The 16299-nt window shown below is 45.9% G+C and overlaps 1 protein-coding gene across 1 annotated transcript; it reads right to left on the reverse strand.

Moving 5' to 3' along the window:
• Positions 1–1115: 1115 nt before the first annotated feature.
• On the reverse strand, positions 1116–9993 carry LOC135398127 (uncharacterized). The gene is made up of 4 exons (XM_064629556.1): positions 9929–9993; positions 5061–5267; positions 4458–4502; positions 1116–1487 (listed from the first exon to the last, which is right to left on the reverse strand). The coding sequence occupies exons 2-4, from the start codon at positions 5201–5203 to the stop codon at positions 1283–1285; spliced, it is 393 nt and encodes a 130-aa protein (XP_064485626.1). The 5' UTR covers positions 5204–5267; positions 9929–9993; the 3' UTR covers positions 1116–1282.
• Between the last annotated feature and the right edge of the window lie 6306 nt (positions 9994–16299).

A 16299-nucleotide genomic window follows, 5' to 3' on the forward strand; every position in this document is an offset into this window, starting at 1 on the left:
ACACGCTAGATACGCCACTGCTGAGAGCACGTTCGTGATTGGCTACGGCCGTTTAAAACACGCTCCTAATTGGCTGACTCTTAGTTGTTACGTCACGTGGACGAGTAAGCAGGCTTTCTGTATCTATAGGCGGTGTTGGCTGGTACAGCTTACGTCATCGCTACGGTACCGTTGCTTCTGTAGGGAGTTTTTAACCTACGTCACATTGTGACGTGGCACTGACGTGGCATGCTCGTAATAGCTGCTCCCTCTGATGGTCACTTTTCGTACTAGCGGCATTGAAGGATGACAAACTGCGCGATTTTTCAATGCGACAACCATAGTTTTCTAAAAAGAAAATGTGAGAACGACAATGACGAAGTGTCTCCGGGATAAAAGAAGGGTACGGACGCGACCGGAATTCAAAACACCATTCATAAAGCTTCTTTTTTGGAGCAAATGCTAGATAATGTCGGCAGCTGCGCCGAAAAAGCGACTACCACCATGGCGGCCAGACGGATTCGTTTGACGTCATGTGAAAACACCCTATACAGCCAATCAATGATCAATTTCGATATTTTTCGTGGGATTCCAAAAAACTCTAAAAACTGAACTTCACCGCATAGCACGCTCTGCACCAACCATTGCCACGAAGGATAGGGTTATCGCTTCTGATTCGAGGATAGAGGGAGGCGTACGCCTTTTTGTGTCAATTTGGATATATGATAATTGACACAAAAAGGCGTATGCCTCCCTCTCTCTTCGAATCAGACGCGACAAACCCTAGCATTCGTGGCAATGGTTGGCGCAGAGCGTGCTATGCGGTGAAGTTCATTTTTTCGAGTGTAAGGCCGAGTGTAACTCATACGCAGGATACAACCTGGCGGAATGCAGTCAGAGGGAGCACCGCTTCTGCGCATGATCTGCACCCTGGTGGCGCTGGTTGTCGTCACTACATTGGGCGTCACCGCGGGCGTATTCTTTGCCAGCCACTATTGTGAGTATAATTAACGTCACTTCCTCCTTTGGCCCACTTGCGCGAATCGCCGTCATGGTTACGCTTTCCTCTCTTCCAGTGGACAATAAGCACGCGCCGCTGCTGTGACTTCAAAGGAACCAGACGGCGCATGCGAACGTCGCCTTGCGATAAATTTTAATCTGGACCAAACGTGCATATATCTTACAATGTCTGGAAATAAAACGATAATAATTCCATGTTAAAATGGACGGAAAAATTACAGGAACCTGTCAACCTATAGTACTCTAACAGCGAGGCAGGGACTCCGTTGCATCTTAGGCTTCTTCAGTTCTTCTTGGCTTCCCTCAAGTCCGTGTCGTAGTCAGCTTCTGGACGGAGGTAGCCGGGTGGACGCCTGCTGTTTACGATGTCGCTGCCGAACAAGTTGATGAGAAGACCTGCGCCGGGCTTCGATCCTTGAAGACCTGCTGCTGTCCCGTGTTGGCTTCCCAGCCTCAGTTTGAAGATGGCGGGAATATCGATGCCCAACCTGTTGTGAGGAAATGAGTGTCCATCCTAGTTCTCAGTCTGCCGTGCTTTAAAGATACATATTACTGCATGTCTTGATTTCAAAGGTCAATGTCCAAAAGCTCTCCTCGAGTTCGACCTCCTACACTCTCGGCTCAAGAGTATAAATGTTCGCTGTGCGAGTAGACCTCTCCTTGTTTGTAAACAAATGACGTCACAGCACCACCAATTTGGTAGAGTTTGGTGAACTTCGCTCGAAGCTAGGGGGCGAACAAGGTCGCGCCCGAAGGCCACGGTCTTCGTGGAACCCAGCCCTCACTTCCGATTTGTTTCAGTTTCAGTCTGTACCAACGTCGTGATGACGTTTCTCAGGTAGAGGTCTATAGAGACACATACATCACAGCGCACGCTGAACGCAGACCATTACACAGCATGATTCAGTTTCTGGAAAGCACGAGGCGTGCGCCTCTTTGTGACATTTATGCAGTTATAATTTAAAAAAATCTGGGAAGAGAATAGTGTGATTCTGGATGACGATGGGCTAGGATCGTGTTATGCGGTGAAGCTCTGCTTTAAGAGAGTGCGCCAATGCAGCTAAGTTTATCTCTCCTTCGGTAACATCTGGATTCCCCGTGAAAAAGGGTGCGCCATATAGCGGTACGTTTTCTGCTTCTGTTCCTTTTACTGACGCTGAAATTCAAATACGTTGTCTCTACTGTTCTATGAAGTGTCCAGAGTTCTGATAAACGCTAGATTAAAAAACGAAATCGCGCGTTTCCACACACAGTCACTTGTTGGATAGATAAATAATCAATGCTGGTGGGTCAGTAACATATGGGACTAAATATTTATTTTTTTGTATATTTGTTGAACTTTGTGTATTTCTAGAGAAACGAGGTATATTATTATTATTTTGTGCAGCATGATTTCTTCAAAGCACAAATTATTGAGTCAGCTGGTACACTTTGAATGCCTTGGGCAACGCACACAGCACACAAGCAGGGATTCTTTCTCTTACTCCGTCTATGTGCTGTGCTGCTCGCTTGAAGTATGTTCGGTCCTTTGGTTTCCAAGCCGATTGCGGGGATCCAAAACACATTCCTCGGATAGAAGGTATTCAGGATATTGATACAGTTATGAGTAAAGTTGAACAGTACCTGTTAAACAGGCTCTACTGGAAAAGGACATTCAGTGACACCCAGAGGCGCTTTGCACAAGCGACGCTCCCTTGGTTTATAAGCCCGCTCAGTTGAGGCTCCCGGGAGGGCGAGAGACAGAGCGGACGGAGTGCGCTCTGCCGAGCTGCTACTTAACGCGTCCAAAGAATCTTCCTGATCGGCTGGGTAATCGAATATGCCTCGTCCCCTTCTATCTCGTCGTCCGTACAGAACATCTTGTCACTTCGTGCACCCTTGAATGGTTCAAACGGTGCCCAACGACGGGAACAGAACATACTCCAAGAGCAGAGGGTTTTCTTTCTCTCTCTCTCTCTCTTTCGTTTTTTTATTTTTTCGTGTCGCCGGATCTGCATTCTCGCTCTACAGATCGTGCAAACGATCAGGACAATTCTGTTCGCGTGTTTGGTCTCTACACAAAACATACGCCGTCTAGACGATTGCATAAACAGCTGAACTCAAGCGCTGCACCTGAGTACAGCGTATATGGCTGTCTCATGATACCAGGAGGAGCTCCTAACCAGACTTGTACGTATCTTGAGTACGTACTCAAAATACAGTATTTTAAATACTTTTTCCGGTATTTTGGTAGTCTACTCAATACTTTTTGCGACAAGTATTTTTAATGTATTTAAAATACTTTTTTCGGTATTTGCTACTCAGTACTCAAAATACTTTCCTTCCTCGTCAAGCCATATCCAGCACGCTTCCCGCCGTGCCGAGATTTTCAGCTCACTGGAATTTAACCCCCTTTTTCTTTTTTTCGGGAATTCGGGAATTTGTCATTTATCCTCTTGTACAATAGGCTGGTCCAAAGCCTGGCTTTGCTTGTCAATAGCCAACTTCGTCCGAAAACCGTTCCTATTCATATTGTCAGGTGAATCGTCAGGGGATTAGGTACAAGAAAATCCCGGCATTTAGTTCCTTTGTCATCAAAGCAATAAACACGTGCCAGAGGTTGAAAGACCCGAACCGACATACAGGAGGGATTACGAAGTTTTGGGTCAGAACATATCAACAACGTTTATTTGGGTTCACCAAAGTTCACCAAGCATTACTTGACACCAAGACGTTTCAAATGAAAGATGCATTGCTGATGAAGTTTATTCCTTTCATTTGTAAGGCCACGTTCAGAATACGCGTTTCACTTACTGCTAATACTAAAGTACTTTAAAGAGTATCTTAAATACTTCTTAGAGTATTTAGTACTCTACTCAAATTACTTTCAGTTTTGAGTATTTTGTACTCTATTTTAAATACTTTTTCCGTAGAGTATTTAGTATCTTATTTTAAATACGTTTGCGCAGTATTTTGTACAAGTCTGCTCCTAACCTGTTTTCATAGAACAATTTTGAAAAGAATAGCGTTAACATTCACCGCTTATGCAACCTCGAGCCAAGTAAACTAAAGAAGAAAAAAAAACGTACGTATTATTATGTCTACAAAAAAAAAATTACCCGGAAAACAAAGCCGTAAACGTCATCGCCAAACGCTACAGTACTGTGCTGTGAAGCTCTACGATTTTTCGATGGAGTTGTTTACCGTAGCAGCTAGAGGGCTGGGTCCGTAAAGTGAAGTCATGAAAGCACCGGAAGTGACCACTTCCTGTTTTAATGGCTACTGAACAAACAACTTCGCAGAGCTGCAAACAAAACATTAGTTTGTCTGGAAGCATTCAAACAGCTTTGGAACGACCAATTGCTGGGGCACATTTGAGGTCATCCAGACGCTCAAAGGCACACATGGAGCGTGGCAGACCGTTGGGCAAACATATGTCGTGAAAGAAAGAGTCGATGCGTAAAAGCCCGTTAACTTACCCGGTACCTTCACTTCCAGTCAGCAACTTCATATTGAAGATGTGTCTGCAAAGAAAATCCTTTCACGTGAGCGTCTCACTAACTCACTCTCACAAGACTCGTCCATGGTACAATGTAAATAGAAAGTGCGCAGATGTTGACGTTGTATTGTGTGCACTCCTTGGAGCAAGGTTACTAGGATTTTCTGTGTCAACGGTTCTGCGATTCTGATTGCCAATGTCGGTTTTCACTCACCAGACACAGGACAGACCAGACTTTCGGAAGTTACTTAACCAATTTCCTGCTTCGGGAATTTGATTCGTAAGAACATATTAGGGTAAACGTTTAAAATCTTGTACTTCACGGACACTTCGACAGAGGTTTGGATTTGAGAATACGTTCGGAATGAAAAATTAACGCAAATTGAATGCCCCGGAACCAGACAAAAGCCACTGGAGAAAGCCACGGCAGTTTAGCAGACGACATCCACAATAGGCAGGTTAGCAGACGACATCTACAGTAGGCAGGTTAGCGGCGGTCTCCAAATATTCCGGCACAGTATGTGCATTTTTCAGATTCAGTCATTGTCCGAACCCGTCATAAACAAAAACTGAAGACACTTACGGAATATTAATTCCAAGGTTGAAGGGTTTCTTGACACGGGGATGCTCCGTCGGAGATTCCTGCTTCGCTTTGTCGTCTGCTTCTGCAGCAGACGACACTGTCGCCAACGCACAGAGACCGAAGACGGCGATGTTCACCAACATTTCTGCTCCGAAATCCGAGGCTCCTCCAAAAGGTACTGCTTCTTTTTCGTTTCTTTTTTTATTCCTGCAGTAAAGTCAACGCCTGACGTCATGCATGACGCAACGTCGCCTAAAAGGAGCCCCATTTCCATGAAATGACACTTAAGTGACCCACGTGATAGAACCAGCTCCTGCTTCAAGAGGGAGGAGGGTAGAATGTCATCGAGGGTAATGAGGAAAGCTCGCAGTGACGTTGAGAAACAGTAAATAAAAAAATAAAAAAACAGGAACCTGTAATTTGGACTTTTCTTGGGAACAACTTCTTTGTGCACTTTTATCATTTCTTTTTCACCGTTACTTGTTGACTGACGTTCCTCCTACCTCTCGTTTTTACGTGAGCATATAGATTACAACATAGGTGGGGAAGTTACTTTTATTTTGTAGTGCACTACCGTTACTCACTACTTTTTCAAAAAATAACGCGTTACATTATTCGTTACTGTTGCGATAGTAGGTAACGCGTTACTAACGCCGTTACTTCTGATAAGTAATGCCGTTACTTTTGCATTACTTCGCCAGTTGTCCTTATAATATGTACCATTTTTGGTTGAGTCACACAAGTGCGTTCCGCAGATCAATACACGCAATGTTGTGCACAAACGCATGAACAAAACTTACATGTACGATTTATTGCAACGCAGAAGTAGTGGACGCTCAAAATTTTCATCTGTGTGGCTGAGCGGACTCCTAACGACAAGTGCGTGCTGCTTGTCAAGGTTGACGCAGACGGTGACCTTTTATCGCACACAGTACAAATCCAAACAGCGAATCCCTTGGTACTTTGTTACTTGTTCGTACGGTAGAGGATATTTTTCTGTCGCTTTTACCCCATTCGTCCGAAAAATACCAGAGGGAGTGAAAAATAGAGGTGGTAAACAAAGGTGACATCTGAACCAGGGTAGGTCAATAGTCCTTTTGCGTTCTTCGCGGGTGCCGATGTGACCTCTTATCATTGTTGAAGATGAATAGAAAAAATCGGGGATTTTCCCGGATTCTACAGGCACGGTCCTCGCTCAAGCTTTCAAGTTTAGAAGATGAAGCAATTTGTTCCTAAAGAGGCAGTAACGCATAACGCCGTTACGCGTTAGTTAGTAAAAATGTAATGACGTTACGTTACTCATTACTTGTCTCCCAAATGTAATGCGTTACCATATTTCACTACTCGAATATAACGCGTTACCGGTAACGCACTACTTTGTAACGCGTTACTCCCCACCTATGGATTACAACGTCTCAGCCTGTATACTGTTTAAAGTCGACTGTGTACACTGATTTTGGTATCACAGTATAGCGAGAAGCGAGCAATATGCAGTGCTGCAGTGCCATTCGATGGTCTCTATAGAAAAACCAGTACGCTGCTATCTCCTGCGGGAGCCCGATCTTCACCGTGTCGTTACCCCCGTTAAATGGTGGTTGTGGTGGTGCTAATGAAACAACTCGCCGATGTTGGCCTCACAGAGGTGGGCAACGCCACGACTAACGCCCTGGGGGAATGTGCGTCCTAGGCCGACTTCTAAGGAAACTTTGCCGGCGTATGTCCGACAGCAGTCTGAGGGAGAACCCAGGAAAAAACCCATACAGCACAGCTGGCACCGAGATTCGAACCCGGGTACCTCACAGTCTCGACGTGACATGGCCAGCGCGCTAACTACACAGCCGCGCGAGCTGGTGCGCGCGTTACATCACTTCGCCTGTCATTCGCCACCAGCTCTTGCGCGAGCGGCTTTAGAGCGCGCGAACTTTAAAAGAACAATAACGCTTGCTATGTCCCCCTCCTGCGGTTGTGATTATGATGCCTTATGATGATGACTCTGATGCGGTTCTAATTATATATTCACGTAACTTCTTACGCGTACAATTGGCGTCTCTTAATTCTGTCGGCAATGTATTCCAAATTTTGGGGCCAAGACAGGCAGTTACGCGCGTACCATATACACTGTTCGGACGATACAGCATAAAGTCATTACAAGTAACACTTCTGTTGCACCGCTGACTTTGCTGAAACAGAAAACAATTCAAAGGTTGAATTCTAGCGACAACTGAAGAGATCAACTGCACCTATCGCTCACGTACAAGATCAGGAAAAGGCAGAACCTTTAACTGACGAACAAGTTTCGCCGAACGGGCACAGCGATTCCAGAACGTTATGAATCTTATAGATCTCTTTTGCAGTTTAAATAGACGTTCAAGATATGTTGGATATGCGCAACCCCGTGAACACACACAGTAGATTAAGGGTGATTGAATCGGAGTAAAATACAATTGTCGTAAAACATACATTGGGAAGCACTGTCTTGCAAGAAACAAAGACAGAAGATTCACATGGAATAACGCAAGAACAACTCATTTAATCGCTGTGCACTATGTTCACAGGACTACAAGACCACCTTTCAATAACGGAAATGCTTCTTTCACATGAAACCTATACTGAGTACTGACAAACGCGTAGCGCTGGGACCGTTGTACATTCACCACGATGTACGTTTACCGGTCCTCTACAGCAAAACAGTTAAGCCTTCGGTGATTCACTCATAGCCGGTTTGTACACAACCAGGAAGCAGTATTCCGACTTCAGTGTCAAGTACGGCCTTTAAGCAGGAAGGAAGAGCGTTATCAGAAGCTCTATCTTTCCGCATATACCGGTACGCGCAATGTGAACGTAATTCTGCATGTCATTTTGCCTGCATGCTCGTCTAACAGAAACGCCCTTTGCGATATTGATCGAACATCGCGTTGTACCACCAGGGAGTAACATTCGAGAGTACGGACAGAGTTACAAAACTGTTCTACTGGTTCTACGCTCTCAGAAGACGAAAAAATGAGTATACGTTTAATCATTTAGGGAGTTGCATTGCCATGGCCATTAGTATACATATACAGAAAGGGACATAGTTAGTCGCGGTTACATGAGTACCCAATTACGTAGATTACACTCTTAAAAATGAACTTCACCACATAGCACGCTCCTAGCCAACTATCATCTCGAATGATATCGTTATCTGCCCTGATTTGTTGAAAACGGGAGGCGTACGCCTTTTTTGTGACACTTATGCTGTTCATAATTGTCACAAAAATGGCGTACGCCTCCCGTTTTCAACCAACCAGGTCTGATAACGATATCATTCGAGATTATGGTTGGCTAGGAGCCTGCTATGCGGTGAAGTTCATTTCTAAGACTATAGTCTCGAAAGGGAACTTGCGTTGGAAGTTTATGTGAAATTTATGGAGTGCTGGGGAGTAAATTTTAGTCGTTTCAGTAAATTATAAGCACCCTTGGGGTGTAAGTTTCACGCCACCCTTCTAAACGACGTATTCTACAAGAAGTACCATTACAAAGGACATATTGTGAAGAAGAGAGAATATTGAAAAAACACCATATCATAGGAGTGCATTTTATTTAAAACACTGGAGCCTCAGGAGACAGCCACCGATATCTTCGAACAGAGACTGTACTCTGAACAACTGTTCTTCGTTGTCTGAAAAAACTGTTCTCTGAAGAACAGTCCGTGTCACTTCTGTTCCTCCACTGGTTCGATTTCTACCTTTATATTGTTTCAGATGGGTGTTCTACAAAAACTTTTACCAACTCTGGTACATATCACGCCTTTCAATTGTGTTTGCGGAATCAAAATAAGCATTATTTACAAGAACACGCCGTTTACAGTCTGAAAGGCGTAAAATATTATTGTGCACACGGGACACCGTGGAATACGTTTCTTTAACATTCATTCATCATTCTGTACGTATGGGGCAAGTCGTGCGGAACACTGACTCGTAACATGCGATGTCATCACACGACTCAGAATGCAAAGCGAAATGTAATATCTCTTCAAGCTTCGCTGATTTTGGAGGAAGTGTCGTGTTCTGGGAAGTAACCATCGACTTATGTTTTTTTCGATATTGCCATCGTCACGGAACTGCAGAGAAGTCGCGTTTAAAAAAGGATTGACTTGCATCTCTTAACGCTAAAACTGATCCCGGAACAGTGGCATGTCAGGTGGAAGTCTATTCATACGGGAATTTGCGCAGAATTTCCACCTCAGGGGGGAGGTCTTACACCCCCCCCCCCCAGGGGGCACCCTCCCTGTTTTTTTTTGTGTGTGTGTTTTTTTTTGTTTTTTGTTTTTTTTTTTGCATCTGCCCCTCACCTGAAATTTTTGGGAGTGCCAAATACATCTCGGCTACCAATGCATATATGCCCACACTGTAAAAACAGAACTTCACCGCATAGCACGCTGTGCACCAACCATTGCCAAGAATGATATTGTTATCGCTTCTGATTCGAAGGGAGAGGGGGGCGTACGCCTTTTTGTGGCATTTTCATAGATCTAAATTCAAAACCCTCACCCTCCCTCCTCTCCGAATCAGAAGCGATAATCATGTCGTTCACGGCAATGGTTGGCGCACAGTGTGCTATGCGGTGAAGTTCTGTTTTTAGAGTGCATAAATACGTATCCACAGACAGATGAATACCAACTCCTGAACCAGAACGCGCTGTATGTGAAGTACAAACGTGCATGATAATCGTCACCAAACAACAGTACGAAACTGCGGAAATCTGCAAACACGATAACGGCACAATCTCCAAAGATTGTGGGCAGCATGCGTGCCTCGTGCGACTTCGAAGAGGACCGACGCCGAATCATCGTTGTTATACAGAAAAGCAACACTTTAAGAAATGCTTACCGTGTTATCGAGTAAGTATATGCTCCGAGATGTGCAGCGTACAAACCGTTGCTGGCGGAAGTATGTGTAGAGAAAGCTCGATGTTTTGGGGCGATTCATGCCAAAAGAGAGCGCCTCGCATGAGCAAACACGACACCCCTTTCCCTTCAGGCAAATAAACCGCGAGCCTTCGCTCTCCCTCACCCTATTTACACCACCACCCCTCCCCAGGCACCCTGTGAACGGGCAGAATGCCATGCGCGATACCCACTTTCCCATAGTTTTCACTGGTTTCGGATGCATGTGAATTTGTGTCGTGATAAGATAATCTGCTGTGGTTATCGTGGTGTCAAGAATTTGTAGCCCAACGTTGTGTTCGAAGAAGCAATGTGATTGAAGGGGCATTCTCATGGGGTTCATAATGCAGACGGGGAAAAGTGTTCCAAAGGTTACATTTCTGGGCTTGTGGATCTGTGGTTCGGTATCACTAAATATCACTAAAATGCGAATATGGAGCTTGAGACAGTTACCGGTGGTAAAAGACCCTTCCCCCTACATCATGGACGATGTTGGCTTGAAAAGTGGTGGAAATCATAACAAGAAGCATATAAGGCCCATATTCTGCCTATCTGGAGCACAATCATGCGAAGGCCAGCTAAGCCATCGGAAAACATCTTGTTCAGCCAAGTCACTGACAGAGACAGTGGAGAGTTCCTATACTTACGAATATTCTAGACACGCAAGTTGACCCAGGCGGACAAGAACCAGAACACGAACTAAAAAATTGCTTGGAAACCTAACGCGAGCATTTTACTCATTTTCAGCGAAAAAAGTAAAAAGCCTCAGGCCGAAGTAGCATTACGCTCAGGGCCGGCGATAGGAGGGGGGGGGGCTCAACCAGGGATTACTTTTTTTTTAATATCAAGTATGCACTTTATCGTGTGAAACAGGCCCCGCGATGTGCCTTTGCCTCAGGCCCCGCACACCCCTAACACCGGCCCTGATTACGCTTAGCTAGTCACGAGACCCTCGACTGACCCTGACCGCTATTATGCCGCGCACCAAATCAAATACGCTTGTGGAATTTCGTATTGGATTTTCATATTCGGAGCCAGCGCATGTATACTTCGCATAAAAAGAATAGAACAAGAAGCTGTGAGTCTTTTTTCAACTCCAACCAACGTTCGGCTTCGCTGGTGTCGTTGTGTCACGTACTGCTGGCGACCTGAATCGCTTCGACTGACTTGACGGGTTGTCATTCGGACTGGGAACCAACAGATGGCTTCTTGGCGGTATTAGCGACAGATTTTTATAAAATAGTTCTTGCAGTTTACATAAATAACAGGAAAAACATAAAACACTTAAGCTTTCCTTTAATAGATGCAAGCTTTCACTGATTTCACTACAGCAAGCTTTCACTACAGTCCCACTGCATGAAAGCTTGTATCTATTAAAGGAACGCTTCCGTGTTTTATATTTTTGCCAAGTGGATCTTAACTCAACCCTCTACGTTCTTCGACTTGCAGTTTACATGTTAAGGATATTATTACTTATTATGCTGTGCTTATTCTAAAAATATTGATTGTTAAGAATCCATGAAATAAGCAGGGGCAAATGCAAACCATGCAGTGGCTGTACTACTTTGCTTTTGACGAGAAAAAAGCGCATTGCTGTAAAAACGTTGGGATGCGTATCTCTAGTCTCAATACATACTACAACGGCGGGTAACAAAGAAACGACGTTCTATCATCGGCTGTAACGTATACAACAATAATTTTCTTCTCCTCCTCTGATTTTTTATTTCTACCGTGTATTCACACGAGCGACATCCTCACGGAATATTCTAGTGGAAGAATAAGCGAAAACACTGCTCACAGAGCCGAAGTCCCGTCCCGTGTTATGTTGAGCATTCACACGGTGCGAAATATCGGGAGTGGCGTACTGCGCATTTAGCAGACGACACTTAGCAGACGACACCATCAGCGTGTTTTCCTGTCGTCTGCTACGGAATATCTTGTGGCTGTGTAGCAGGATATTCCCCACGGTTAGCAGTATACGTGAAGACGCGACGTTGAGCGCTTGCGGTCACGTGACAGCAGAAAGCTATGACGCGCTTTTCGCATCTTCCGCTTCTGAGGGAATGTCGCTCGTATGAATACACGGTAAGTTTCGTGTTAGCGCCGCGAAGCAATTGCGGCTATGAGCGGCATATAAACATGAACAGATGGAGAGGGGAGAGCAGGAAGAAGTGGGGGACAGGGGGACCCGTTAATTTGAATGTTAAAATGTATTTGTATGTAGTTCACTGATCGTCTACATTTTCCTTCCCCTGTCTTTGCGTCGATTAGGCGGCTTCCTTATACACTTCTCGTATCATTAAGTCCTACTTTAAAACCTAAGGGGAAGAACCTTGAACGGCAATTTTTTTTTTCCACACATCCTCATATGCAGGGCGTTTCCTTCCCTCCAGCCTTCTCTCAGGCGGACAAAAACACAGGGATCGGAACCGGAACTGAAACCGAACCGAAAACCGGAAAAAAACGTTATTTTCTGACGAACCGGAACAGAACCGAACCAGAATAATTTTTTTGCATGTCCTGAACCGAACCGGAACTGAACCAAAAAAAATCATACGGTTACCGGTTCAGGAATCGGTTCAGAGGTGAAATAATTGTACTACTCACTGACCTTTTTTTTTTTTTTTTTTTTGACTCACCTGAAACGGTTCTCACACCTTTCTCAACCGGATACGGTGAGCGTAAGCTCGCTTTCTTTTAGCAAAATTACTGCCCATGCATCGGTTAAACCGGGACCGAAAAAAAGTAACGGTTCAAATCCCTGTAAATGTCCCGATCGCTGACCGATTTTTTTGGTCTGTGTATGTGCGTGGGGGGTTCTCCCTGAGCCGAACCCGAACCGAACCGATATACCTGAACCGGTTCAAGCTGATAATTTCGGTTCCGCAGAGCTAAACCCGAACCGAACCAATATGCCTGAACCCGAACCGAACCGGACCGAAAAAAATACCGGTTCCGATCCCTGCAAAAACATCATTGGGAATCATCCGCTCCAGGGTACTGTGTTATGTAAGTGCAAAGGTTACGTCTGGCTAATGTTGACGTGGCTATAGTACGATAAATAATGTTCTTTTTTTAGCACTGTAACTCAAACCGTGTGGGATGTCTCCTTGTTGAACACCAACATTTTGTTCGGGAGTTGACAATGTTGCTGGCATGCTATAACCTGGTCCCCAGTGGTACATCTACGATGGTGAACACTTCGCAATATTGTAGGTATAGAGCTCACCACTCATATTGTAAGACGATGTCATCCTCATATCGCTTTCAATATTTTCGTTTTCGAGTAGTCCCTGATAAAGCCCTGTTTGAATCACGCTTGCGCAACGCAATGTGGTGCGCTGGTGCCGGGAGGCTCCCATATTGCTCCCGTGTGTTACTCAAGCGCTATGTGGCAGAAAATCCGGACTTAGGAATTACTGAGCTCCGGTCAACTGACGGCTCAATTCTGAGTGATCTCGGTGACATTCAGGAAGCAATGCGTGAGCATTACGCGGCCCTTAACAGGAGTCACCTCACGACGAGCCTGTTGTCAGCCGGGAGTGCCCACTGCCGGCGAAACAAATGGAGCATGTTGACTCAGGGCCGCTCACGCAAAATGAAGTTTTTGCGTTTGTCTCCTCAATGATGAGCGGAATGTGCCCTGGCATTGATGGCCTCCCAGTTGAGTTCTACAAACGCTTCTGGAGCGTGATTGGTTCTTGCACGACTCGGGTTTTTAACATCTGCTTAACCCAGGGGTTGCTATGCCCCAGCATGCAGAATGGTGTTGTTGTTCTTCTGTGCAAAGACAAGTCTCGAAAACTGGACCCAGATGCTTATCGTCCGATAACTTTACTGAGGAGCGCAGATCATCAGACCCTCATAGAATCGCTCTTCGCGATGCCATCCACTGGATTAATAGTGGTAATGGCCCCCGCTGTGCTGGCATCTTTCGATCAGTCCAAAGCATTTGATTGTGTGCAACACGCATGCCTGTTCTCTCGGCTGAGGGCATATGGGTTCGCCATTGCTTGGGTCAGGTATGTGGAAACGTTGTAGAGGGTCGCTAGAAGCGTTGTCTCTGTCGCTGGCGGACTGTCGTCCCCCTTTGATTTAGCTTGTGGGGTCAGTCAAGGATGTCCTCTCTCTCCCGCTTTGTACGCCATCGCCATCAGCCCTCTACTCGAGAGACTGTGCTCGCTTCCTGTTACATTGCCACTGCCCAATGGATGCCCTCCACCTGTTTTTGCGTTCGCGGACGACATCTCTGTGATCGTTTCTCGCGAGTGTTCCCTAGGGCCTGTTTTGAAGGCGTATGAAAATTACGGAGCTGTTTCAGAGGCAAGACTGAATAGATAAAAAAAGTGCAGCACTGTTTTAGAACCTCCAGCCTTCCTGCGGGGCCCCTTTCCGTGTTCCAGTGAGGCCAGAAGTCAAAATTCTTGGTGTGACTTTTGATTGCACTGGCATATCAAGCGTAAATTGGCCACGGTTGTTTAATCGTTGCAGATCTGTCCTGCGGCAGCTTAAGTTTGTTGATTTGCCCATCACTTTTCGCGCTCATCTGCTAGCGGCCTGGTACTACAGTCGCTTGTGGTTCCTAGGAGTCGTTGCCACGCCGCCACCACAAGTTCGTACTGCCATCACTAAGCACGCGTTCCGTTTTCTCTGGGGCGCTTCGGTGGGGTGGGTCGCGAAGTCCCGCTTGCACCGTACCCGTGACCAGGGCGGCTTAGCCTTGCCTGTGGTGCTCGACAAGTGCATTGCACTTCTGTCGCGCGTTTATTTCGAGGCATTGCACACTCCCAAACACCCAGCGTGCGCATTAGTGCAGTACTCTCTGGGATGTGATACCAGGTGGCTCGTTGAGAGCCCTAGGTTTCGGCCTAGGTCCGAAGTCCTGCCTCATCAATACAGTGCCTGTGTTGATGTTGTAAGGCGTTTACGACTCCAACTTCCGGACGCTGACACCCAGCTATGGGCTGTCAGCGATTTTTATATAGCTATCAGGGAGTTGGAGTCCGGTCCCCAAGTCCCTTCGGTGCCGACGAAACTGTCTCGGCGTCGGATCACTGCGGGCTGGCTAAATGCCCGCCGCGCCAGTCTTCAGTGGAAGTTGGCCCACGATGTTCTTCCTCTTCGTGAGCGATTACACCGTTTTCACGTCTGTCGCTCTGACGGTTGCCCGTCTTGCGGGACGTGTGAAACCACAGAGCGCTGTTTCAGGCGTTGTCGTGTTCCTCTTTTGCTGTGGCGCAGATTAACCCAGATATTTCAGCTGTCGACTGTCGCCTGGGCCACAGTACAGTTCCTGGAACCGTTGCCTGTTCCGTGCGTTCAGCGTAAACAATTGGCTTTATTAATTACCGAGATAAACTTTCAAAATTGGATCCGTCGTTGCCGGCTGGCTTTCGGTGGCCCAGACTTGGGAGACGCAGCCATATTTCAGGCTGTCATAGCAGGGCTTCGTATAGCCACATTGTCTGTGAGGAAGCACTGCATGGTCTTGTGGAGTGCTCTCGCCGCTGACTGGCGTCTACTCGACTTTTCCGCCACGTTCAGGGTGAGTGGCAAATCATGTTCTAGCCACCTCGCAGGACTGTACTGCCCTCCGCAGCGACCCTTCCGTGTATGGATTGTCCGTTTGGTATGGGCAGTACTCTCCGAGAGAGTGTTGTTATCTATATAGCTTGTAGGATTGTAGGATCTGTCCAAAGGGGACTACCTCCGTAGGCAGCTCTCCCTGCTTGATGACAATACACACACTAGGTACTCGGTCGGCCTTCCATATTCATACCAATACACTCGGTACTGTTTCTGAAGCGAATACCACTGTTTCTGGGAACATTTTTTTTTCCTAAAAATGCACTCGGTCGGTGGTCTTCCACTTGATGCCAATCGGTGCGGTACCCTTTGCAGTGCTGTTCCCGGGAAGATTTTTTTCCTAAAAACACACCTCACGGGTTCCAACTTGTTGACAACACACCCAGTATCCTCTACAGTGCTGTTCCAGGGAAGATTTTTTTCCTCCTAAAATCATCGATTACGGCCGAAATGTATTGCTTCCGGTACTGCTCCGTGGCAAGATTTTTTTTTCAATAATGCCTTTTAAATATTTTTTTCATCTTAACATAAAAAAGATGACAATACTCTTGATGACAATAGAGTTGCTCACGGTGACAAAACACACACAAAAAAAGACGGGAAACAGTTCACCGCTGCCTTTGTTTGCTATTGGAAAAATATCCCTTGTGTAAGAAGATTTCTAGCCTGTGAAGATTGCCAGTTACAGTTACCATTAACGGCGTCCTAAAAGTTATCAGCATTACCAGT

Source organism: Ornithodoros turicata, chromosome 6, assembly GCF_037126465.1.
Source record: "Ornithodoros turicata isolate Travis chromosome 6, ASM3712646v1, whole genome shotgun sequence".
Taxonomy (NCBI): domain Eukaryota; kingdom Metazoa; phylum Arthropoda; class Arachnida; order Ixodida; family Argasidae; genus Ornithodoros; species Ornithodoros turicata.

Coding starts and splice junctions, on each gene's coding strand:
- LOC135398127 (XM_064629556.1), bottom strand. CDS start 5,203: ATGTTGGTGAACATCGCCGTCTTCGGTCTCTGTGCGTTGGCGACAGTG. Junction 4,503..5,060: donor AACCTTGGAATTAATATTCC/GTAAGTGTCTTC, acceptor TTTTCTTTGCAG/ACACATCTTCAATATGAAGT. Junction 1,488..4,457: donor ACTGGAAGTGAAGGTACCGG/GTAAGTTAACGG, acceptor TCCTCACAACAG/GTTGGGCATCGATATTCCCG.